A 26,059-nucleotide genomic window follows, 5' to 3' on the forward strand; every position below is an offset into this window, starting at 1 on the left:
GCTGAACCAGAGGCCAAGGCAAACATCCTGGGAACATAGCTTCAAATCCAACCACGGCAGCTGGTGGAATTTAAATTCAATTGATTAATAATTAATCTACAACAGAAAAGTTGAAAAAGAACAAACCATATCACCATTCTTTCACTGTCATTGGATCAAAATCCTGGAACTCCCTTCCTAACAGCAGTGTGTATCTGTACCTGCACCAGACAGATGGTAACAGTTTGAGGGCAATTAGGAATGGGCCTTGCCAGCGATGTTCATATCTCATGAAAAAGACTAAGGCCACTTTTGCTCTGGTATTCTCTGGGTCAGTCTCTGCTGGCTTGAGCTGAACTCTCCACTCCTCTATTTTGCACTGGCCAACCTCAAAGGATGGGCCCAATAAAAGGCTAGTCTTCAAACTCTCTCACAGTTTTGCATTCCCCAGTCTGCTCCACCTCTTAGAACCTGGACCCTCTCAACAGTCTGGTCTCACACTTTGTCCTGCCATGTATCAGATTTCAAGATGCTTCACCCCAATTCTAGTCCCCTCAGCCATTCCTCTTAAACCAGGTGCAGTCTCTCTATCACCGCACCAGTAGCAGATGAACAGTTCAGCTCTACTCTTAAAATCACATAATCATGGGAGATTTATTCTTACTCAAAATAACTCCTGTCCAAAATCTACCTGAAGCAGAACTTATGATCCAAAACATTCCAAACCTTCATGGATGATGAAGCTTCAAAAACAGAAAGGAGATTTAACCATAGATAGAACACGCTAGTCAGGCCTTTCATCACCACTCCCCAGCCCCAATTTCAGCAGTGTCTCCCATACCAGCCCCAGCACCTCAACAAGTGCAATAGACAAAGTAGCAGAGTGTGACCCATTGAAATATTCCTTTATTAAATCACAGCTTTGAATGTCAAACAATCACAAGAAATTGTTAATATTTCAATCAACTCAATTGTACAGAATTGCCAATCACTGAGAATTGTGCTGATATCCCAGCAGCTTCACAGGATAGCATTGATGTAGTCAAGGGGAAACTCCAAGAACGCAAACAAGAAAGGAATAGAAGGCTGTGTGAACAAGTTGTGATAAATTAGCGTGGGAGGAAGCTTGTGTGGACTGCAGCGGTTCAAGAAGGCAGCTCACCACCACTACCACCTCAAGGGCAAATTAGGAATGGGCAATAAATACTGGTCTAGCCAGCGACACCCATATCCCATGAATGAATAACAAACACCAGCATTGGACCCGTTGGACCAAATGGACTGTTTCAGTTGTACAGTTTCAGTTGTACAGCTGTTGTGGTTCAATGTATAGCAAAAACACAAAGACATTTACTTATTAAAAAAAGACATTTTGGAACCCAAAGGCGGAGTGTGGATTCCAATACAATCAGATTGCAGCCCACTAAACATAGCAATGAACTGATGCAGAATAACAGCCCAGAGCCAAGGAGCCACTCTGCTCCCCACCAGGCCGTGTGTCCGGGTCTGCTGAGTGGCCGCCCTCAATGTGAAATACCATTCTTCTTCTGAGTGATGAAACTGAGCAGATCGATCGCTGTGACAATGCCAATTACTGCCCATTTCTTATGGCGAGTTCCATCAGTCAGAGCTGGAAATAGAGCACGGGTACAGAGTCAGAGAGTGTGGCAGAGAAGAAGGATCATCACAAGTAGGGCTCAGGTTAGACCATTGGTGGGCCTGGGAGATGGCATTGGGAGACAGAGAAGTGGGGATTGCTTGCTCCCAAAACTGGCTACTTCGTTTGTGTAATTAGGCATTGGAATACCCAAGCCCAAGAACTTCAGCGTTCTGGAGGAGGGTCATACAGACTCGAAACATTAACTGTTTCTCTCTCCACAGATGCTGCTGGACCTGCTGAGTTTTTCCAGCATTTTCTGATTTTATTTCAGATTTCCAGCATCCTCAGTATTTTCCTTGTATTCTATCTGCCTTCCTAATTACTTGTTGTACCTGCATGCTGACTTTTTGTGGTTCTTGGACACCCAGAATCTCTCAGTGCAGAAAAGGCTCATCGAATCTGCACCTGACCTACCTGCTTAATCCCATTTACCAGCACTTGGCCCATAGCCTTGAATGTTATGAGGTGCCAAGTGCTCATCCAGGTACTTTTTAAAGGATGTGAGGCAACCCGCCTCCACCACCCTCCCAGGCAGCGCATTCCAGACCGTCACCACCCTCTGGGTAAAAAAGTTTTTCCTCACATCCCCCCTAAACCTCCTGCCCCTCACCTTGAACTTATGTCCCCTCGTGGCTGACCTTTCAACTAAGGGGAACAACTGCTCCCTATCCACCCTGTCCATACCCCTCACAATCTTGTACACCTCGATCAGGTCACCCCTCAGTCTTCTCTGCTCCAACGAAAACAACCCAAGTCTATCCAACCTCTCTTCATAACTTAAATGTTTCATCCCAGGCAACATCCTGGTGAATCTCCTCTGCACCCCCTCCAGTGCAACCATATCCTTCCTATAATGTGGCAACCAGAACTGCACACAGTACTCTAGCTGTGGCCTCACCAAGGTTCTATACAACTCCAACATGACCTCCCTACTTTTGTAATCTATGCCTTGATTGATAAAGGCAAGTGTCCCATATGCCTTTTTCACCACCCCACTAAACATGCCCCTCTGCCTTCAGAGATCTATGGACATACACGCCAAGGTCTCTTTGTTCCTCAGAACTTCCTAGTGTCATGCCGTTCATTGAATACTTCCTTGTCAAATTACTCCTTCCAAAGTGTATCGCCTCATACTTTTCAGGGTTAAATTCCATCTGCCCATTTGACCATCCCGTCTATATCTTCCTGTAGCCCAAGACACTCAACCTCAGTGTTAACCACCCAGCCAATCTCTGTGTCATCCGCAAACTTACTAATCCTACCCCCCCACAGTCATCTATGTCATTTATATAAATGATGAATAATAGGGGACCCAGCATAGATCCCTGTGGTACACCACTGGACACTGGCTTCCAGTCACTAAAATATCCTTCTGTCATCACCCTCTGCCTCCTACAACTAAGCCAATTTTGAATCTACCTTATCAAATTACCCTGTATCCCATGTGCATTTGTCTTCTTTATAAGTCTCCCATGTGGGACCTTGTCAAAGGCTTTGCTGAAATCCATATAAACTACATCAACTGCACTACCCTCACCTACACACCTGGTCACTTCCTCAAAAAATTCAATCACATTTGTTAGGCATGACCTCCCTCTGACAAAGCCATGCTGACTATCCCTGATCAAACCTTGCCTCTCCAAGTGGAGATAGATTCTCTCCTTCAGAATTTTCTCCAATAGTTTCCCTACCACTGAGGTGAGACTCACTGGCCTGTAGTTCCCTGGCTTATCTTTACAACCCTTCTTAAATAGCGGAACCACATTAGCTGTTCTCCAGTCCTCTGGCACCTTCCCCATGGCCAGAGAGGAATTAAAAATTTGGGTCAGAGCCCCTGCGATCTCCTCCCTTGCCTCCCTCAGCAGTCTGGGACACAAATCATCCAGGCCTGATGATTTGTCCACTTTTAAGCCTGCCAACACCTCCAATACCTTGTCACTCCCTATATCAATTTGCTTAAGAACCTCACAGCCTCTCTCCCCGAGTTCTACACCTTCATCCTCATTCTCTTGGGTGAAGACGGATGTGAAGTATTCATTCAACACTCTAGTAATGTCCCATAGATTGCCCCCTTGGTCCCTAATGGGCCCTACTCTTTCCCTGGTTATCCTCTTCCCATTGATATACTTATAGAATATCTTGGGATTTTCCCCATTTTTACCAGCCAGAGCTTTCTCATATCCCCGCTTTGCTCTCCTAATTGCTTTCTTAAGCTCCACCCTGCACTGTCTGTACTCCACTAATGCCTCTGCTGATTTGATTCCCTTGTACCTGCTAAAAGCCTCTCTTTTCCTTCTCATCGTATCCTGAATTTCTCTGGTCATCCATGGTTCTCTGGGCTTGTTACTCCAGATCCTGCTGTACTGCAGCATTCTGCAGTCTCTCTCCAATTAAATAATATTCTGCTTTTCTATTGTCTCAACCTGGAAGGAAATCATCATTAATCCTTACTGGGAGCTGGGGAGCAGGGAAGGGTAATTATCCATTTCTGCTTTAAAGTGGGAAATAATTCTGTGGGATCCCATCTTGATTCAAAACCAACTTGGAGAGCAGCAAAATGTGGCAGAGATTTGTCACTCAGACTCTGGGCATTGATTAGAGAGGATTGATTGAAAATACTTACACTTATCCTGCTCATTCATTATCAGAGCAAAAGCATTGGTCTCCAGGATACAGGACAGCTTCCCCAGATCATCACTGCCCTCAACCTAAACACAAAATTACATCAATTAAACATGAGCATCTGAAGGATCATACAACCCTCAAACACAATTCCCCCAGGGGGCAAGGAATTCCACAACTGATGCCAAAGAACCACACTGAGTGATCAGTGAGTGTGTTTCAGAGGCACCAGGCTGAATGGACTGCTGACTCTTTCACTCTCCAGTAAGCACAACCTCACTGCCATGAAGCAAAAGGTCATAATCTTCACTTCCCAGAGTTTCAGTTATCACCACGTTTTATTCCAATCAGTAGAGGTTAACTGAGTGAAATTTGAATCACACGTTAACCCCCAGAACAAACCGTCTCTCAGGCACACCATAAACCCAGAAGTGTTTGATGGGGCCACTGTAGAGGGAGCTTTACTCTGTATCTAATCCCGTGCTGTACCTGTCCTGGGAGTGTTTGATGGGGCCACTGTAGAGGGAGCTTTACTCTGTATCTAACCCCGTGCTGTACCTGTCCTGGGAGTGTTTGATGGGGACAGTGTAGAGGGAGCTTTACTCTGTATCTAACCCCGTGCTGTACCTGTCCTGGGAGTGTTTGATGGGGACAGTGTAGAGGGAGATTTACTCTGTATCTAACCCCGTGCTGTACCTGTCCTGGGAGTGCTTGATGGGGACAGTGCAGAGGGATCTTTACTCTGTATCTAACCCCGTGCTGTACCTGTCCTGGGAGTGTTTGATGGGGACAGTGTAGAGGGGCTTTACTCTGTATCTAACCCCGTGCTGTACCTGTCCTGGGAGTGTTTGATGGGGACTGTGTAGAGGGAGGTTTGCTCTGTATCTAACCCCGTGCTGTACCTGTCCTGGGAGTGTTTGATGGGGACAGTGTAGAGCGAGCTTTACTCTGTATCTAACCCTGTGCTGTACCTGTCCTGGGAGTGTTTGATTGAGACAGTGTAGAGGGAGCTTTACTCTGTATCTAACCCCGTGCTGTACCTGTCCTGGGAGTGTTTGATGGGGACAGTGTAGAGGGAGCTTTACTCTGTATCTAACCCCGTGCTGTACCTGTCCTGGGAGTGTTTGATGGGGACAGTGTAGAGCGAGCTTTACTCTGTATCTAACCCCGTGCTGTACCTGTCCTGGGAGTGTTTGATGGGGACGGTGTAGAGGGAGATTTACTCTGTATCCAATCCTGTGCTGTACCTGTCCTGGGAGTGTTTGATGGGGACAGTGCAGACGGAGATTTACTCTGTATCTAACCCCGTGCTGTACCTGTCCTGGGAGAGTTTGATGGGGACAGTGTAGAGGGAGATTTACTCTGTATCTAACCCCGTGCTGTACCTGTCCTGGGAGTGTTTGATGGGGACAGTGTAGAGGGAGCTTTACTCTGTATCTAACCCCGTGCTGTACCTGTCCTGGGAGTGTTTGATGGGGACAGTGTAGAGGGAGCGTTACTCTGTATCTAACCCCGTGCTGTACCTGTCCTGGGAGTGTTTGATGGGGACAGTGTAGAGGGAGCTTTACTCTGTATCTAACCCCATACTGTACCTGACCCATCCCCAACACTCATTCCCAGTAAACATTGCCCACCCCGCCCTCCGGTTCGTTCCTACCGATGGGAAGAGCTGTCTGGCTGTTCAGCATGTCCAGCACCAGATCTCGCAAGGTTGCCACCTAATAACAAAGAACCACCCATAATGATGACACAAAACTGGGATATGCAGCAAACAATGAGGAGGATAGTAACTTCAGGAGAACAGACTGGTGAAAATAAGGTAGATGCAGAGAAGTGTGAAGTGATTTGTTTTGGTGGGAAGAACACAGAGAGACAATATAAAATAAAGGGTACAATTCTAAAGTGGGTGCAGGAGCAGAGGAACTTATGTTAATGTACATCAGTCATTGAAGGTGGCAGGACAGATAGAGAGTGGTTAATAAAGCAAAGGGAATCCTCGGTTTTATAAAGAGCCATACAGTAGAAAAGGAAGGAAGTGATGTTAAATCTTCGTAAAACACAAGTTAGATCTCAGCTGAAGTTTTGTGACTAACTGCACACTTTAGAAGAATGGTTTGGTCTCAGAGAGAGTGCAGAGGATTTACTAGTTATTACTAGTACTGGTTATGAGGGACTTCAGTTAATGTGGAGAGACTGGAGAAGCGGGGATTGTTCTCCTTAGAGAAAAGGTTAGGAGATTGATATAGATGTTCAAAATCAGGAAGGTTTTGTGTGAAAGTAAATGAGCAGATACTGTTTTCAGTGGCAGAAAGGTTGATTACCAGATGGTACATATTTAAGGCAAGAGAACCAGAGACAACATGAGGAAATTTTTTTACTATCACACAGCAAGTTATAATGATTGGGAATTCATTGCCTCATACTTTGGTGGAAGTAGATTCAAATCCAGTTCTCTTGAAATTTGTTTAAATACCTGAAGGGAAAAATTGCAGGGCAATGGGGAAAGAGCTGGGAGGGTGAGGGGGAAATGGGACTAACTGGACAGCTCTTTCTAAGAGCCTGCACAGGCACAATGTTATATCACCGTGTGACTCTAACAGAGACCCCAAGCCCTGTATCCACAGATTGAGGAATATTACCTTTTTGAACTGCTTGCACAGAACTTGAGCGACTGGATCTGTTTGTTTAACCTTTGCAGCCAGGATGGAGCTGAGCATCTGACTCAGAGATGCAACGCCCAGGAGCAGCCTGAAATGTAGATTGAACAATGTTCATTTGTCACAGCATCTGCCACCAAGTCCATCCCAGTCCCCACTCTAACAGGACTTTCCCCTGATAAAATCCTTCTGCCCCACCCCCACCAACACTATCCAAACAGGGAGAAGGAGCAGACTTCAGGTCGAAATAAATCAATAGGCACTGAAGACAGGGTGGATCCAGTTTAGTGTGGAGAAGTGAGCGAGTACATTTTTGGAACAGAAACAAGGAATGGGATTAAACTCTCGATGGAACAGCATTGAAAGAGATGGATGGACACAGCACCTGAAGTTTCAATCTCAATTTCCTGAAAACACAACGGAAGGAATGCAATGTAGGGAGATAAAGGAAGGTAAAAACACAAGAGTATTGTAAGTTTTCAAAGTAGGGGAATAGAGCACAAGGTCAAGTAGCTAATGGTCAATTTGAACAAGGTAACAGATGGACCGGAGTACGAGTGCACCGGAGTACGAGTGCACAATTTTAGAGAGACAGAGGAGAGATTTGATTTAATGGCACAGAAACAAAATACTGGAAATCTGAAATAACAGAAAATGCTGGAAATTCTCAGGTCTGGCCACATCTGTGGAGAGAGAAAGAGTTAATGTTCAAGTCGATGATGATGATCCTTCATCAGAACTGAAGGATCATCATCGACCTGAACATTAACTCTTTCTCTCTCCACAGATGTGGCCAGACTTGAGCATTTCCAGCATTTTCTGTTCTTATTTGAGAGAGGAGCTGTTACCACTGCAGTGGTCAGGGCAGAGAGCAGAGTTCATCATTGCTTTTACAATTATGATTGGCTTTGAGGATAAAGGGTAGCAATTTTATCCACTTGGACAGTCACTGTCGAGGGTGCATTAAAATTATCCCCGAGAAAGAGGAGACAATTCTCCACATATGGCATTTTGGAGTTTTCACACAGGGAGCAACTTAGGAATTAAATTATTGAAGTGAGAACTAGATAAATATTTGCACCAGAAGAAAACACAGGACAGAGCAGAGCAGTGGGTTTAGTCTTGTGATTAATACAGGGCTATAGGGAGAAAACGGGGCAGTGAGATGAGTTTTGGGATTGATACAGAGCTATGAGGACAGAGCAGGGCTGTTAGTTAGGATAAGAACACAGAGAGCTCTTGAACACTTACCCTCCATCACTGACCACAGGAGCCTGGTCGTAACCTTTCTCTTGGAGAATCTCAATAGTCCTCTGACAGGAAACAGATGGCAGCACAGTGAGAGCAGGCGAGACATTCAGATCTTCAACGTGACACTTGAACCACCTGACAACAGTAACAACCATCAGATTACCCGTACCTCAGTGAGAGTCAGTGTGTGTGTGGGACCCGTACCCCAGTGAGAGTCAGTGTGTGTGGGACCCGTACCCCAGTGAGAATCAGTGTGTGGGACCCGTACCCCAGTGAGAGTCAGTGTGTGTGTGGGACCCGTACCCCAGTGAGGGTCAGTGTGTGTGGGGGACCCGTACCCCAGTGAGAGTCAGTGTGTGTGGGACCTGTACCCCAGTGAGAGTCAGTGTGTGTGTGGGACCCGTACCCCAGTGAGAGTCAGTGTGTGGGACCCGTACCCCAGTGAGAGTCAGTGTGTGTGGGACCCGTACCCCAGTGAGAGTAAGTGTGTGTGTGGGACCCGTACCCCAGTGAGGGTCAGTGTGTGTGGGGGACCTGTACCCCAGTGAGAGTCAGTGTGTGTGGGGGACCCGTACCCCAGTGAGAGTCAGTGTGTGTGGGGGACCCGTATCCCAGTGAGAGTCAGTGTGTGTGGGACACGTACCCCAGTGAGAGTCAGTGTGTGTGGGACCTGTACCCCAGTGAGAGTCAGTGTGTGTGTGGGACCTGTACCCCAGTGAGAGTCAGTGTGTGTGTGGGACCCGTACCCCAGTGAGAGTCAGTGTGTGTGGGACCCGTACCCCAGTGAGAGTCAGTGTGTGTGGACCCGTACCCCAGTGAGAGTAAGTGTGTGTGGGGGACCCGTATCCCAGTGAGAGTCAGTGTGTGTGGGACCCGTACCCCAGTGAGAGTCAGTGTGTGTGGGACCCGTACCCCAGTGAGAGTCAGTGTGTGTGGGGGACCCGTATCCCAGTGAGAGTCAGTGTGTGTGTGGGACCCGTACCCCAGTGAGAGTCAGTGTGTGTGTGGGACCCGTACCCCAGTGAGAGTCAGTGTGTGTGGGGGACCCGTACCCCAGTGAGAGTCAGTGTGTGTGGGGGACCCGTACCCCAGTGAGAGTCAGTGTGTGTGTGGGACCCGTACCCCAGTGAGAGTCAGTGTGTGGGACCCGTACCCCAGTGAGAGTCAGTGTGTGTGGGACCTGTACCCCAGTGAGAGTCAGTGTGTGTGTGGGACCCGTACCCCAGTGAGAGTCAGTGTGTGGGACCCGTACCCCAGTGAGAGTCAGTGTGTGTGTGGGACCCGTACCCCAGTGAGAGTCAGTGTGTGTGGGACCTGTACCCCAGTGAGAGTCAGTGTGTGTGGGGGACCCGTACCCCAGTGAGAGTCAGTGTGTGGGACCCGTACCCCAGTGAGAGTCAGTGTGTGTGGGACCCGTACCCCAGTGAGAGTAAGTGTGTGTGTGGGACCCGTACCCCAGTGAGGGTCAGTGTGTGTGGGGGACCTGTACCCCAGTGAGAGTCAGTGTGTGTGGGGGACCCGTACCCTAGTGAGAGTCAGTGTGTGTGGGGGACCCGTATCCCAGTGAGAGTCAGTGTGTGTGGGACACGTACCCCAGTGAGAGTCAGTGTGTGTGGGACACGTACCCCAGTGAGAGTCAGTGTGTGTGTGGGACCTGTACCCCAGTGAGAGTCAGTGTGTGTGTGGGACCCGTACCCCAGTGAGAGTCAGTGTGTGTGTGGGACCCGTACCCCAGTGAGAGTCAGTGTGTGTGGGACCCGTACCCCAGTGAGAGTCAGTGTGTGTGGGACCCGTACCCCAGTGAGAGTAAGTGTGTGTGGGACCCGTACCCCAGTGAGAGTAAGTGTGTGTGGGGGACCCGTATCCCAGTGAGAGTCAGTGTGTGTGGGACCCGTACCCCAGTGAGAGTCAGTGTGTGTGGGACCCGTACCCCAGTGAGAGTCAGTGTGTGTGGGGGACCCGTATCCCAGTGAGAGTCAGTGTGTGTGTGGGACCCGTACCCCAGTGAGAGTCAGTGTGTGTGTGGGACCCGTACCCCAGTGAGAGTCAGTGTGTGTGGGGGACCCGTACCCCAGTGAGAGTCAGTGTGTGTGGGGGACCCGTACCCCAGTGAGAGTCAGTGTGTGTGTGGGACCCGTACCCCAGTGAGAGTCAGTGTGTGGGACCCGTACCCCAGTGAGAGTCAGTGTGTGTGGGACCTGTACCCCAGTGAGAGTCAGTGTGTGTGTGGGACCCGTACCCCAGTGAGAGTCAGTGTGTGGGACCCGTACCCCAGTGAGAGTCAGTGTGTGTGTGGGACCCGTACCCCAGTGAGAGTCAGTGTGTGTGGGACCTGTACCCCAGTGAGAGTCAGTGTGTGTGTGGGACCCGTACCCCAGTGAGAGTCAGTGTGTGGGACCCGTACCCCAGTGAGAGTCAGTGTGTGTGGGACCCGTACCCCAGTGAGAGTAAGTGTGTGTGTGGGACCCGTACCCCAGTGAGGGTCAGTGTGTGTGGGGGACCTGTACCCCAGTGAGAGTCAGTGTGTGTGGGGGACCCGTACCCCAGTGAGAGTCAGTGTGTGTGGGGGACCCGTATCCCAGTGAGAGTCAGTGTGTGTGGGACACGTACCCCAGTGAGAGTCAGTGTGTGTGGGACCTGTACCCCAGTGAGAGTCAGTGTGTGTGTGGGACCTGTACCCCAGTGAGAGTCAGTGTGTGTGTGGGACCCGTACCCCAGTGAGAGTCAGTGTGTGTGGGACCCGTACCCCAGTGAGAGTCAGTGTGTGTGGGACCCGTACCCCAGTGAGAGTAAGTGTGTGTGGGGGACCCGTATCCCAGTGAGAGTCAGTGTGTGTGGGACCCAAACCCCAGTGAGAGTCAGTGTGTGTGGGACCCGTACCCCAGTGAGAGTCAGTGTGTGTGTGGGACCCGTACCCCAGTGAGAGTCAGTGTGTGTGTGGGACCCGTACCCCAGTGAGAGTCAGTGTGTGTGGGGGACCCGTACCCCAGTGAGAGTCAGTGTGTGTGGGGGACCCGTACCCCAGTGAGAGTCAGTGTGTGTGTGGGACCCGTACCCCAGTGAGAGTCAGTGTGTGGGACCCGTACCCCAGTGAGAGTCAGTGTGTATGGGACCTGTACCCCAGTGAGAGTCAGTGTGTGTGTGGGACCCGTACCCCAGTGAGAGTCAGTGTGTGGGACCCGTACCCCAGTGAGAGTCAGTGTGTGTGTGGGACCCGTACCCCAGTGAGAGTCAGTGTGTGTGGGACCTGTACCCCAGTGAGAGTCAGTGTGTGTGGGGGACCCGTACCCCAGTGAGAGTCAGTGTGTGTGGGGGACCCGTACCCCAGTGAGAGTCAGTGTGTGTGGGGGACCCGTACCCCAGTGAGAGTCAGTGTGTGTGTGGGACCCGTACCCCAGTGAGAGTCAGTGTGTGTGTGGGACCCGTACCCCAGTGAGAGTCAGTGTGTGGGACCCGTACCCCAGTGAGAGTCAGTGTGTGGGACCCGTACCCCAGTGAGGGTCAGTGTGTGTGGGGGACCCGTACCCCAGTGAGAGTCAGTGTGTGTGGGACCTGTACCCCAGTGAGAGTCAGTGTGTGTGTGGGACCCGTACCCCAGTGAGAGTCAGTGTGTGGGACCCGTACCCCAGTGAGAGTCAGTGTGTGTGGGACCCGTACCCCAGTGAGAGTAAGTGTGTGTGTGGGACCCGTACCCCAGTGAGAGTCAGTGTGTGTGGGGGACCCGTATCCCAGTGAGAGTCAGTGTGTGTGGGACCCGTACCCCAGTGAGAGTCAGTGTGTGTGGGACCCGTACCCCAGTGAGAGTCAGTGTGTGTGGGACCCGTACCCCAGTGAGAGTCAGTGTGTGTGGGGGACCCGTACCCCAGTGAGAGTCAGTGTGTGTGGGGGACCCGTATCCCAGTGAGAGTCAGTGTGTGTGGGGGACCCGTACCCCAGTGAGAGTCAGTGTGTGTGGGACACGTACCCCAGTGAGGGTCAGTGTGTGTGGGACCCGTACCCCAGTGAGAGTCAGTGTGTGTGGGGGACCCGTACCCCAGTGAGAGTCAGTGTGTGTGTGGGACCCGTATCCCAGTGAGAGTCAGTGTGTGTGTGGGACCCGTACCCCAGTGAGAGTCAGTGTGTGTGGGACACGTACCCCAGTGAGAGTCAGTGTGTGTGGGACCCGTATCCCAGTGAGAGTCAGTGTGTGTGGGACCCGTACCCCAGTGAGAGTCAGTGTGTGTGGGGGACCCGTACCCCAGTGAGAGTCAGTGTGTGTGGGGGACCCGTATCCCAGTGAGAGTCAGTGTGTGTGGGACCCGTACCCCAGTGAGGGTCAGTGTGTGTGGGACCCGTACCCCAGTGAGAGTCAGTGTGTGTGTGGGACCCGTACCCCAGTGAGAGTCAGTGTGTGTGGGGGACCCGTACCCCAGTGAGAGTCAGTGTGTGTGGGGGACCCGTATCCCAGTGAGAGTCAGTGTGTGTGGGGGACCCGTATCCCAGTGAGAATTCAATGAGAATATTCTTACCAGGGTTTTTTGCTGATATTTGGTGGGCTCACTTGGAAACCCTTCTGCATCATCCATTTATCACTTAGGAACTTGGTCCTGTAGAAACAAAGATACAGTCAGTAAAGAGCACACCCCACTGCTCCCCAGCCACACCGTACCCCATGGACAGTGACAACTTTGCTGAGAAGGTTTGAAGAGGTAGTGAATTGGTGGGCTGAGATGGGCAGAGGGGTGTTCCCATGTTGAGTGGTCAGGCCAAGAGATGGGGTTGGCATGTTGTGGGCAGAGATGAGCAGAGTGGGACTTACATATAGTTCCGGATGGAATCTGGGAGAATGACCACACAACGCTGACCTTCCTTCAGATCTTGGGCAGCCTTTAGAGCGATGGAGACAGCACTCCCCGAGCTTCCACCTGCCAACACAATCCAGCAAGTCAGACCCAGCCCCATTTACTGCCCTCAGCTCCCCGCCCCCAACTCCTCTGCCCCCCACCCCCAGCTCCCGCCCCTCTGCCCCCTCTGTTCCCCACCCTCAGCTCCCGCCCCTCTGCCCCCTCTGTTCCCCACCCTCAGCTCCCGCCCCTCTGCCCCCTCTGTTCCCCACCCCCAGCTCCCGCCCCTCTGCCCCCTCTGCCCCCCACCCCCAGCTCCCGCCCCTCTGCCCCCCACCCCCAGCTCCCGCCCCTCTGCCCCCCACCCCCAGCTCCCGCCCCTCTGCCCCCTCTGTTCCCCACCCCCAGCTCCCGCCCCTCTGCCCCCTCTGTTCCCCACCCTCAGCTCCCGCCCCTCTGTTCCCCACCCCCAGCTCCCGCCCCTCTGCCCCCCACCCCCAGCTCCCGCCCCTCTGCCCCCTCTGTTCCCCACCCTCAGCTCCCGCCCCTCTGCCCCCCCACCCCCAGCTCCCGCCCCTCTGCCCCCTCTGTTCCCCACCCCCAGCTCCCGCCCCTCTGCCCCCTCTGTTCCCCACCCTCAGCTCCCGCCCCTCTGTTCCCCACCCCCAGCTCCCGCCCCTCTGCCCCCCACCCTCAGCTCCCGCCCCTCTGCCCCCTCTGTTCCCCACCCCCAGCTCCCGCCCCTCTGCCCCCTCTGTTCCCCACCCCCAGCTCCCGCCCCTCTGTTCCCCACCCTCAGCTCCCGCCCCTCTGCCCCCTCTGTTCCCCACCCCCAGCTCCCGCCCCTCTGCCCCCTCTGTTCCCCACCCCCAGCTCCCGCCCCTCTGTTCCCCACCCCCAGCTCCCGCCCCTCTGTTCCCCACCCCCAGCTCCCGCCCCTCTGCCCCCCACCCCCAGCTCCCGCCCCTCTGCCCCCCACCCCCAGCTCCCGCCCCTCTGCCCCCTCTGTTCCCCACCCCCAGCTCCTGCCCCTCTGCCCCCCACCCCAGCTCCCGCCCCTCTGCCCCCTCTGCCCCCTCTGTTCCCCACCCCCAGCTCCCGCCCCTCTGTTCCCCACCCCCAGCTCCCGCCCCTCTGTTCCCCACCCCCAGCTCCCGCCCCTCTGTTCCCCACCCCCAGCTCCCGCCCCTCTGCCCCCTCTGTTCCCCACCCCCAGCTCCCGCCCCTCTGTTCCCCACCCCCAGCTCCCGCCCCTCTGCCCCCTCTGCTCCCCACCCCCAGCTCTCCCGCCCCTCTGCCCCCTCTGTTCCCCACCCCCAGCTCCCGCCCCTCTGCCCCCTCTGTTCCCCACCCCCAGCTCCCGCCCCTCTGCCCCCTCTGTTCCCACCCCCAGCTCCCGCCCCTCTGCCCCCTCTGTTCCCCACCCCAGCTCCCGCCCCTCTGCCCCTTGTGCCCCCCAGCTCCCGCCCCTCTCTGCCCCCCACCCCCAGCTCCCGCCCCTCTGCCCCCACCCCCAGCTCCCGCCCCTCTGCCCCCCACCCCCAGCTCCCGCCCCTCTGCCCCCTCTGCCCCTCGCCCCCAGCTCCCGCCCCTCTGCCCCCTCTGCCCCTCGCCCCCAGCTCCCGCCCCTCTGTTCCCCACCCCCAGCTCCCGCCCCTCTGCCCCCTCTGCCCCTCGCCCCCAGCTCCCGCCCCTCTGCTCCTCGCCCCCAGTCCCAAAATGCCCACACCTCAACATAATGCTCCCATCCTCTGCACCTGCTCACAGCAAAGCTCTCATTGCCACCCAACCCACCAACCCCTCTCCCTCCACCATCCCCCCACTCCTATCCCCTTCGCCTTTCACCCACTGACCCCCCTCCCCGATTTCTCACCACAAAGGAGACCCTCCTGTTGGATCAGCTGTCGAGCGATTTGAAAGGAGTTTCTGTCATTGCTCTTGTACCATTTATCCACAACCTGTAAAGATTAACCACAATCAGACCTGGAGCACAAACCATTGAGCAATCGCAGCATTGACACTGTCCCCCATCCACCAAGCCCAGGGTCACTGGATAGTGATCCAGAGCAGGAACCCGAGCTTTCCAAAGGGATTGAGCCCTAGCCCCCAGGTCAGACTGGACACAATGAGGTCACTCACTGATCGATCGAGAACAGTCGGAATGAAATCATAACCAATTCCTTCCACTTCATAGGTGCTGTTTTCCGACTGGTTGAGCTGTTCAGGTTCTGCCAGGATGGAACCTTCTGGATCAACACCAATAATCTAAGGAGAGAGAATGATCAGCACACGGTCCCAAACCATCTCTAAACCTGAGTAAATAAAATAACAGGGACATCCAGCCAAACCCCCAGCCCCCACAAAATCCCACCCCCTTCCCCTCTAAACATCTTCACCCCCAAATTCCATTTTACGGGTACAAAACTAGAATAGTTATTGAACTAAAATTCCTGAAGTCTGATTTAAATGAGTTCAAATCCCTTCACAGCAAGATAACTCTGGAATTGAAAAGCTAGTCTCAGTAATGATGACCATGAAATCATTGTCGCTTGTTGTAAAAACCCATCTAATTCACTAATGTCCTTTAGGGAAGGAAATCTGCTGTCCTTACCTGGTCTGGCCTACATGTGACTCCAGACCCACAGCCATGTGGTTGACTATTCACTAATCTCTGAAATGGCCTAGCAAGGCTGCTCAGTTATACGTAAGGCCACCTGCTCGAGGGGAATGAATATTGGCCCAGCCAACAACAGCCACATCCTAACAAGACTCACCCCCCACCACCGCCAAACACTAACCTCCCCTGAATCACTGATAGCATCCTCCCAACCCCCAAACAATCACTCTTTGTCCCTCACAATCCTCCTCCTCCTCTCCCCACTGCCTCTCTCTGCCCCTCCTCTTCGCATCTCCTACATCCCACTGCCTCACCCCCTACTCCCCCCTCCTCACACCAGCCCCTCCCCAAGTACCTGGCAGTTTGGACATTGCTCCTTGAGTTTCCTGGCAATCCCAGTGATTGTCCCTCCAGTTCCTGCTCCTGCGACTAACATGTCTACTTTTCCTAAAAATGGAAGGACAGAAGGAATGGGATAAATGACACAGACCCCATCCCCCCCTCAACCCGGGATCCCCTCCAATCCCCCCCACCCCGAACTCCCAGGATCTCCCCCCACCAAAACTCCCGGAATCCCTCTCCCCACCACCCGAACTCCCAGGATCCCTCCCACCCCCGCCCCCACCCGAACTCCTGGGATCCCTCCCCCGAACCAAACTCCCGGGACACCATCCCCTGCACCTCACACCCCTGGGATACCCCATCTCCCACCCATGATCCCGCTGTCCTGACCTGGAATTCCCCTCCGCCATTCCCATCTCATATTCCCACGACCACAGCCTCAGGATCTCCCTCCACCCACACCCATGATCCCCTTCCCACTCTCTAACCCACCCCTGCACCCCAGCCCCATTTGAGGGTCTGTGGGTTTGTTTTGGGATTAGGTCGTTCCCACATTTTATAATGACTGGAGTGTGTGGAAAACCTCAAAAACACGCAATAATCCCCAAACCCGCCCCCCTGAAACTCCCTAAACCCACCACCCCACAAACCCACCCCCACCCAAACCTGCCCCCCCAAACCCACCACACCCCAAATCTTCCCCCCCCAAACCCACCCCCACCCAAACCTTCCCCCCAAACCCGCCCCCCTGAAACTCCCTAAACCCACCACCCCACAAACCCACCCCCACCCAAACCTGCCCCCCAAACCCACCACACCCCAAATCTTCCCCCCCCAAACCCACCCCCACCCAAACCTTCCCCCCAAACCCGCCCCCCTGAAACTCCCTAAACCCACCACCCCACAAACCCACCCCCACCCAAACCTGCCCCCCAAACCCACCCCCATCCCAAATCTTCCCCACCCAAACCTTCCCCCCAAAACCCACCTCCACCCAAACCTTCCCCCCCAAAACCCGCCCCCCTGAAACTCCCTAAACCCACCGCCCCACAAACCCACCCCCACCCAAACCTGCCCCCCCACATACACCACACCCCAAATCTTCCCCCCTCAAACCCACCACACCCCAAACCTTCCCCCCCCCAAACCCACCTCCACCCAAACCTGCCCCCCAACATACACCACACCCCAAACCTTCCCCCCCAAACCCACCCCCACCCAAAACTGCCCCCCAAACCCACCTCCACCCAAACCTGCCCCCCCACATACACCACAGCCCAAACCTGCTCCACCAAACCCACCCCCACCCAAACCTGCCCCCCAAACCCACCACACCCCAAACCTTCCCCCCCAACCCACCTCCACCCAAACTTACCCCACAAACCCACCCCCACCCAAACCTTCCCCCCAAACCCGCCCCCCTGAAACTCCCTAAACCCACCACCCCACAAACCCACCCCCACCCAAACCTGCCCCCCAAACCCACCACACCCCAAATCTTCCCCCCCCAAACCCACCCCCACCCAAACCTTCCCCCCAAACCCGCCCCCCTGAAACTCCCTAAACCCACCACCCCACAAACCCACCCCCACCCAAACCTGCCCCCCAAACCCACCCCCATCCCAAATCTTCCCCACCCAAAGCTTCCCCCCAAAACCCACCTCCACCCAAACCTTCCCCCCCAAAACCCGCCCCCCTGAAACTCCCTAAACCCACCACCCCACAAACCCACCCCCACCCAAACCTGCCCCCCCACATACACCACACCCCAAATCTTCCCCCCTCAAACCCACCACACCCCAAACCTTCCCCCCCCCAAACCCACCTCCACCCAAACCTGCCCCCCAACATACACCACACCCCAAACCTTCCCCCCCAAACCCACCCCCACCCAAAACTGCCCCCCCAAACCCACCTCCACCCAAACCTGCCCCCCCACATACACCACAGCCCAAACCTGCTCCACCAAACCCACCCCCACCCAAACCTGCCCCCCAAACCCACCACACCCCAAACCTTCCCCCCCAACCCACCTCCACCCAAACTTACCCCCCAAACCCACCCCCACCCAAACCTTCCCCCCCCCAAACCCACCCCCACCCAAACCTGCCCCCCCACATACACCACACCCCAAACCTGCCCCCCAAACCCACCTCCACCCAAAACTGCCCCCCAAACTCACCTCCACCCAAACCTCCCCCCCAAACCCACCCCCACCCAAACCTGCCCCCCAAACCCACCCCCACCCAAACCTGCCCCCCAAACCCACCACACCGCAAACCTGCCCCACCAAACCCACCCCCACCCAAAACTGCCCCCCAAACTCACCTCCACCCAAACCTGCCCCCCAAACCCACCCCCACCCAAACCTGCCCCCCAAACCCACCACACCGCAAACCTGCCCCACCAAACCCACCCCCACCCAAAACTGCCTCCCAAACCCACCTCCACCCAAACCTGCCCCCCAAACCCACCACACCCCAAACCTTCCCCCCACAAACCAACCCCCACCCAAACCTGCCCCCCCAAAACCCGCCCCCCACATACACCACACCCCAAACCTGCCCCACCAAACCCACCCCCACCCAAACCTGCCCCCCAAACCCACCACACCCCAAACCTTCCCCCCCCAACCCACCCCCACCCAAACCTTACCCCCCCAAACCCACCTCCACCCAAACCTGCCGCCCAAACCCACCACACCCCAAACCTTCCCCCCCACCCAAACCTGCCCCCCCCCAAACCCACCTCCACCCAAACCTGCCCCCCCACATACACCACACCCCAAACCTGCTCCACCAAACACACCCCCACCCAAACCTGCCCCCCAAACCCACCCCCACCCAAACCTCCCCCCCCAAACCCACCCCCACCCAAACCTGCCCCCCCACATACACCACACCCCAAACCTGCTCCACCAAACCCACCAACACCCAAGCCTGCCCCCCAAACCCACCACACCCCAAACCTTCCCCCCCCAAACCCACCTCCACCCAAAACTGCCCCCCAAACCCACCTCCACCCAAACCTGCCCCCCCACATACACCACACCCCAAACCTGCTCCACCAAACCCACCTCCACCCAAACCTGCCCCCCAAACCCACCACACCCCAAACCTTCCCCCCCAAACCCACCCCCACCCAAACCTGCCCCCCAAACCCACCTCCACCCAAACCTGCCCCCCAAACCCACCACACCCCAAACCTTCCCCCCCAAACCCACCCCCACCCAAACCTTACCCCCCAAACCCACCCCCACCCAAACCTGCCCCCCCACATACACCACATCCCAAACCTGCTCCACCAAACCCACCCTCACCCAAAACTGCCCCCAAACTCACCTCCACCCAAACCTGCTCCCCCAAACCCACCCCACCCCCCCGCCAAACCCGTACCGTTACACTGCCTGAGAATCTCCTCTGCAGTTTGATCGTAGTGAACCAATGGGTTTCCAGGATTCCGATACTGCAAAAGAGGAAAGTGTTAGTCCCAGAGCTGGAGACAGAGACAGCATCTCCCTGAATATTCCCCCTCCCCCCAGCTCCGCCCTCCCCTTCACCCCAGCTCCCCTCCCACTCGATCCAACTCCCCCATTCCCCTCCCTTCTGCACACCCTCCCTCATAGCAGCACCCCCACCCCCCAACTCAGTGGACTGGATAAAGTTTTCTGGCAGCCAATCCTGGCACATACACAGGTCAGCTGATTTTCTGTCCCCACTGACTGACCCACACACTGTACTGGGACACTGATCCCCACTGACTGACCCACACACTGTACTGGGACACTGATCCCCACTGACTGACCCACACACTGTACTGGGAGACTGATCCCTGGAATATGGCTCCATGAATTGCAGCCTTTGAAACTAAGTGCAGCGCCTGTAGGGATAGTGACGAGAGCTGGAGCGTATCTACACTGCATGGGCACAGGAGCTGGGACCCAGTCCTCAGTGAAGGTCTGGCTGAAGAAGCCAGAGTCAGAATGAAATCAGGATTCAGTTAGATCAAGGTGATCTTATTGAAACCTTTAAGATCCAGAGGGGTCTTGACAGGGTGTATGTGGAGAGGATGTTCCCTCTTGTGGGAGAATCTAGAACCAGGGGTCACTGTTTAAAAATAATTTAAAACAGAGATGAGGTGAAATTTTTTTCTGAGGGTTGTGAATCTTTGAACTCTCTCCTCCTGAAAAGGTGGTGGAATCAGAGTCTTTGAATATTTTTACAGCCGAGCTAGATAGATTCTTGATTAAAAAGGGGGTGAAAGGTTATCAGGGGTAGGCAGGGAATGTGGGCTTGAGGTTACAATCAGATCAGCCCTGATCTTATTGATGGTAGAGCAGGCTCGAGGGGCCGAGTGGCCTCCTCCTGTTCCTAATCTCTATGTTCACAGTTCAGCAACCCAGAAAATCCACAAACCTGCCCTGGATTGACAGCATGTGACCTCGTGGTGAGGGGATTGGATGAAATAGATTCTGAATTAAAAGGTCATTTAGTGTCAGCGATTGGCTGAAATCAGGACATTTACAAAATAAAGCAGCTTGGGTAAAGCGACATTCCACATGGGAAGATGACTCAACGCACCTGATCCAGGATACAGGAGTTTGGGATTTCATTCTTCAGTCTCCAGGCAACTCCAACATGAGATTCTGGGGAATCAAATCTGGCGCTGGTTGGTGTTCGGACAATCTCTGCTCCAAGAGCTCGTAATACATCGACCTTCAGAAAATAGACAATAGGGTCAAAAACGATAGGGACAAGTGAGGGGTAAAACATCTCAGGTCCTGAGGGAACTTGACAGGCTGGATGCTGAAGGAATATTCCCATCATGGGGGAATCTCGAATTGGGGGCAGGCAGAGTTTCTGAATAAGGCATCTCCCATTCAAGATGGAGATGAGGAAGAATTTCTTCTCTCAGAGCATTGTCAGTCTGTGGAATTGTCTTTCCCAGAGAGCAGTGGAGGCTGGGTCAGTGAATATATTCAAGGCTGCGTTAGACAAATTTTTGATCAACAGGAAAGTTGAGGGTTAGCGGGGGTAACAGGAATGGAGGGTTAGCGGGGGTAACAGGAATGGAGGGTTAGCGGGGGTAACAGGAATGGAGGGTTAGCGGGGGTAACAGGAATGGAGGGTTAGCGGGGGTGAGGCAGGAATGGAGGGTTAGCGGGGGTGAGGCAGGAATGGAGGGTTAGCGGGGGTGAGGCAGGAATGGAGGGTTAGCGGGGGTGAGGCAGGAATGGAGGGTTAGCGGGGGTGAGGCAGGAATGGAGGGTTAGCGGGGGTGAGGCAGGAATGGAGGGTTAGCGGGGGTAACAGGAATGGAGGGTTAGCGGGGGTGAGGCAGGAATGGAGGGTTAGCGGGGGTGAGGCAGGAATGGAGGGTTAGCGGGGGTGAGGCAGGAATGGAGGGTTAGCGGGGGTGAGGCAGGAATGGAGGGTTAGCGGGGGTGAGGCAGGAATGGAGGGTTAGCGGGGGTGAGGCAGGAATGGAGGGTTAGCGGGGGTAACAGGAATGGAGGGTTAGCGGGGGTAACAGGAATGGAGGGTTAGCGGGGGTGAGGCAGGAATGGAGGGTTAGCGGGGGTGAGGCAGGAATGGAGGGTTAGCGGGGGTGAGGCAGGAATGGAGGGTTAGCGGGGGTGAGGCAGGAATGGAGGGTTAGCGGGGGTGAGGCAGGAATGGAGGGTTAGCGGGGGTGAGGCAGGAATGGAGGGTTAGCGGGGGTAACAGGAATGGAGGGTTAGCGGGGGTAACAGGAATGGAGGGTTAGCGGGGGTGAAGCAGGAATGGAGGGTTAGCGGGGGTGAGGCAGGAATGGAGGGTTAGCGGGGGTGAGGCAGGAATGGAGGGTTAGCGGGGGTGAGGCAGGAATGGAGGGTTAGCGGGGGTGAGGCAGGAATGGAGGGTTAGCGGGGGTGAGGCAGGAATGGAGGGTTAGCGGGGGTGAGGCAGGAATGGAGGGTTAGCGGGGGTGAGGCAGGAATGGAGGGTTAGCGGGGGTAACAGGAATGGAGGGTTAGCGGGGGTAACAGGAATGGAGGGTTAGCGGGGGTAACAGGAATGGAGGGTTAGCGGGGCTAACAGGAATGGAGGGTTAGCGGGGCTAACAGGAATGGAGGGTTAGCGGGGCTAACAGGAATGGAGGGTTAGCGGGGCTAACAGGAATGGAGGGTTAGCGGGGCTAACAGGAATGGAGGGTTAGCGGGGCTAACAGGAATGGAGGGTTAGCGGGGCTAACAGGAATGGAGGGTTAGCGGGGCTAACAGGAATGGAGGGTTAGCGGGGCTAACAGGAATGGAGGGTTAGCGGGGCTAACAGGAATGGAGGGTTAGCGGGGCTAACAGGAATGGAGGGTTAGCGGGGCTAACAGGAATGGAGGGTTAGCGGGGCTAACAGGAATGGAGGGTTAGCGGGGCTAACAGGAATGGAGGGTTAGCGGGGCTAACAGGAATGGAGGGTTAGCGGGGCTAACAGGAATGGAGGGTTAGCGGGGCTAACAGGAATGGAGGGTTAGCGGGGCTAACAGGAATGGAGGGTTAGCGGGGCTAACAGGAATGGAGGGTTAGCGGGGCTAACAGGAATGGAGGGTTAGCGGGGCTAACAGGAATGGAGGGTTAGCGGGGCTAACAGGAATGGAGGGTTAGCGGGGCTAACAGGAATGGAGGGTTAGCGGGGCTAACAGGAATGGAGGGTTAGCGGGGCTAACAGGAATGGAGGGTTAGCGGGGCTAACAGGAATGGAGGGTTAGCGGGGCTAACAGGAATGGAGGGTTAGCGGGGCTAACAGGAATGGAGGGTTAGCGGGGCTAACAGGAATGGAGGGTTAGCGGGGCTAACAGGAATGGAGGGTTAGCGGGGCTAACAGGAATGGAGGGTTAGCGGGGCTAACAGGAATGGAGGGTTAGCGGGGCTAACAGGAATGGAGGGTTAGCGGGGCTAACAGGAATGGAGGGTTAGCGGGGCTAACAGGAATGGAGGGTTAGCGGGGCTAACAGGAATGGAGGGTTAGCGGGGCTAACAGGAATGGAGGGTTAGCGGGGCTAACAGGAATGGAGGGTTAGCGGGGCTAACAGGAATGGAGGGTTAGCGGGGCTAACAGGAATGGAGGGTTAGCGGGGCTAACAGGAATGGAGGGTTAGCGGGGCTAACAGGAATGGAGGGTTAGCGGGGCTAACAGGAATGGAGGGTTAGCGGGGCTAACAGGAATGGAGGGTTAGCGGGGCTAACAGGAATGGAGGGTTAGCGGGGCTAACAGGAATGGAGGGTTAGCGGGGCTAACAGGAATGGAGGGTTAGCGGGGCTAACAGGAATGGAGGGTTAGCGGGGCTAACAGGAATGGAGGGTTAGCGGGGCTAACAGGAATGGAGGGTTAGCGGGGCTAACAGGAATGGAGGGTTAGCGGGGCTAACAGGAATGGAGGGTTAGCGGGGCTAACAGGAATGGAGGGTTAGCGGGGCTAACAGGAATGGAGGGTTAGCGGGGCTAACAGGAATGGAGGGTTAGCGGGGCTAACAGGAATGGAGGGTTAGCGGGGCTAACAGGAATGGAGGGTTAGCGGGGCTAACAGGAATGGAGGGTTAGCGGGGCTAACAGGAATGGAGGGTTAGCGGGGCTAACAGGAATGGAGGGTTAGCGGGGCTAACAGGAATGGAGGGTTAGCGGGGGTAACAGGAATGGAGGGTTAGCGGGGGTAACAGGAATGGAGGGTTAGCGGGGGTAACAGGAATGGAGGGTTAGCGGGGGTAACAGGAATGGAGGGTTAGCGGGGGTAACAGGAATGGAGGGTTAGCGGGGGTAACAGGAATGGAGGGTTAGCGGGGGTAACAGGAATGGAGGGTTAGCGGGGGTAACAGGAATGGAGGGTTAGCTGGGGTAACAGGAATGGAGGGTTAGCGGGGGTAACAGGAATGGAGGGTTAGCGGGGGTAACAGGAATGGAGGGTTAGCTGGGGTAACAGGAATGGAGGGTTAGCGGGGGTAACAGGAATGGAGGGTTAGCGGGGGTAACAGGAATGGAGGGTTAGCGGGGGTAACAGGAATGGAGGGTTAGCGGGGGTAACAGGAATGGAGGGTTAGCGGGGGTGAGGCAGGAATGGAGGGTTAGCGGGGGTGAGGCAGGAATGGAGGGTTAGCGGGGGTGAGGCAGGAATGGAGGGTTAGCGGGGGTGAGGCAGGAATGGAGGGTTAGCGGGGGTAACAGGAATGGAGGGTTAGCGGGGGTAACAGGAATGGAGGGTTAGCGGGGGTGAAGCAGGAATGGAGGGTTAGCGGGGGTGAAGCAGGAATGGAGGGTTAGCGGGGGTGAGGCAGGAATGGAGGGTTAGCGGGGGTGAGGCAGGAATGGAGGGTTAGCGGGGGTGAGGCAGGAATGGAGGGTTAGCGGGGGTGAGGCAGGAATGGAGGGTTAGCGGGGGTGAGGCAGGAATGGAGGGTTAGCGGGGGTGAGGCAGGAATGGAGGGTTAGCGGGGGTGAGGCAGGAATGGAGGGTTAGCGGGGGTGAGGCAGGAATGGAGGGTTAGCGGGGGTGAGGCAGGAATGGAGGGTTAGCGGGGGTGAGGCAGGAATGGAGGGTTAGCGGGGGTGAGGCAGGAATGGAGGGTTAGCGGGGGTGAGGCAGGAATGGAGGGTTAGCGGGGGTGAGGCAGGAATGGAGGGTTAGCGGGGGTGAGGCAGGAATGGAGGGTTAGCGGGGGTGAGGCAGGAATGGAGGGTTAGCGGGGGTAACAGGAATGGAGGGTTAGCGGGGGTAACAGGAATGGAGGGTTAGCGGGGGTAACAGGAATGGAGGGTTAGCGGGGCTAACAGGAATGGAGGGTTAGCGGGGCTAACAGGAATGGAGGGTTAGCGGGGCTAACAGGAATGGAGGGTTAGCGGGGCTAACAGGAATGGAGGGTTAGCGGGGCTAACAGGAATGGAGGGTTAGCGGGGCTAACAGGAATGGAGGGTTAGCGGGGCTAACAGGAATGGAGGGTTAGCGGGGCTAACAGGAATGGAGGGTTAGCGGGGCTAACAGGAATGGAGGGTTAGCGGGGCTAACAGGAATGGAGGGTTAGCGGGGCTAACAGGAATGGAGGGTTAGCGGGGCTAACAGGAATGGAGGGTTAGCGGGGCTAACAGGAATGGAGGGTTAGCGGGGCTAACAGGAATGGAGGGTTAGCGGGGCTAACAGGAATGGAGGGTTAGCGGGGCTAACAGGAATGGAGGGTTAGCGGGGCTAACAGGAATGGAGGGTTAGCGGGGCTAACAGGAATGGAGGGTTAGCGGGGCTAACAGGAATGGAGGGTTAGCGGGGGTAACAGGAATGGAGGGTTAGCGGGGGTAACAGGAATGGAGGGTTAGCGGGGGTAACAGGAATGGAGGGTTAGCGGGGGTAACAGGAATGGAGGGTTAGCGGGGGTAACAGGAATGGAGGGTTAGCGGGGGTAACAGGAATGGAGGGTTAGCGGGGGTAACAGGAATGGAGGGTTAGCGGGGGTAACAGGAATGGAGGGTTAGCGGGGGTAACAGGAATGGAGGGTTAGCGGGGGTAACAGGAATGGAGGGTTAGCGGGGGTAACAGGAATGGAGGGTTAGCGGGGGTGAGGCAGGAATGGAGGGTTAGCGGGGGTGAGGCAGGAATGGAGGGTTAGCGGGGGTGAGGCAGGAATGGAGGGTTAGCGGGGGTGAGGCAGGAATGGAGGGTTAGCGGGGGTAACAGGAATGGAGGGTTAGCGGGGGTAACAGGAATGGAGGGTTAGCGGGGGTGAAGCAGGAATGGAGGGTTAGCGGGGGTGAAGCAGGAATGGAGGGTTAGCGGGGGTGAGGCAGGAATGGAGGGTTAGCGGGGGTGAGGCAGGAATGGAGGGTTAGCGGGGGTGAGGCAGGAATGGAGGGTTAGCGGGGGTGAGGCAGGAATGGAGGGTTAGCGGGGGTGAGGCAGGAATGGAGGGTTAGCGGGGGTGAGGCAGGAATGGAGGGTTAGCGGGGGTGAGGCAGGAATGGAGGGTTAGCGGGGGTGAGGCAGGAATGGAGGGTTAGCGGGGGTAACAGGAATGGAGGGTTAGCGGGGGTAACAGGAATGGAGGGTTAGCGGGGGTAACAGGAATGGAGGGTTAGCGGGGGTAACAGGAATGG

General features: G+C 55.3%; 1 protein-coding gene across 3 annotated transcripts in view; it reads right to left on the reverse strand.

Moving 5' to 3' along the window:
- Nucleotides 1-868: 868 nt before the first annotated feature.
- Nucleotides 869-26,059, reverse strand: part of cbsa (cystathionine beta-synthase a) — a 59,795-nt gene continuing 34,604 nt past the window's right edge. For 2 of the 3 annotated variants that reach the window (XM_041211223.1, XM_041211224.1), the window contains exons 6-16: nucleotides 20,532-20,666; nucleotides 19,347-19,416; nucleotides 15,965-16,056; nucleotides 15,132-15,257; nucleotides 14,866-14,950; nucleotides 12,968-13,073; nucleotides 12,678-12,755; nucleotides 8,170-8,304; nucleotides 6,901-7,009; nucleotides 4,263-4,347; nucleotides 869-1,609 (exon numbers count right to left, since the gene is read on the reverse strand). In XM_041211223.1, the coding sequence (XP_041067157.1) occupies nucleotides 1,503-1,609; nucleotides 4,263-4,347; nucleotides 6,901-7,009; nucleotides 8,170-8,304; nucleotides 12,678-12,755; nucleotides 12,968-13,073; nucleotides 14,866-14,950; nucleotides 15,132-15,257; nucleotides 15,965-16,056; nucleotides 19,347-19,416; nucleotides 20,532-20,666 (1,128 nt within the window). In that variant the 3' untranslated portion in view covers nucleotides 869-1,502. Of the gene's footprint in view, nucleotides 1,610-4,262; nucleotides 4,348-5,918; nucleotides 5,980-6,900; nucleotides 7,010-8,169; nucleotides 8,305-12,677; nucleotides 12,756-12,967; nucleotides 13,074-14,865; nucleotides 14,951-15,131; nucleotides 15,258-15,964; nucleotides 16,057-19,346; nucleotides 19,417-20,531; nucleotides 20,667-26,059 lie in introns of those variants that run through there. The other variant, XM_041211225.1, reaches the window with a different exon arrangement.

The sequence above is a fragment of the Carcharodon carcharias genome, chromosome 18 (genome assembly GCF_017639515.1).
Source record: "Carcharodon carcharias isolate sCarCar2 chromosome 18, sCarCar2.pri, whole genome shotgun sequence".
Lineage (NCBI taxonomy): Eukaryota > Metazoa > Chordata > Chondrichthyes > Lamniformes > Lamnidae > Carcharodon > Carcharodon carcharias.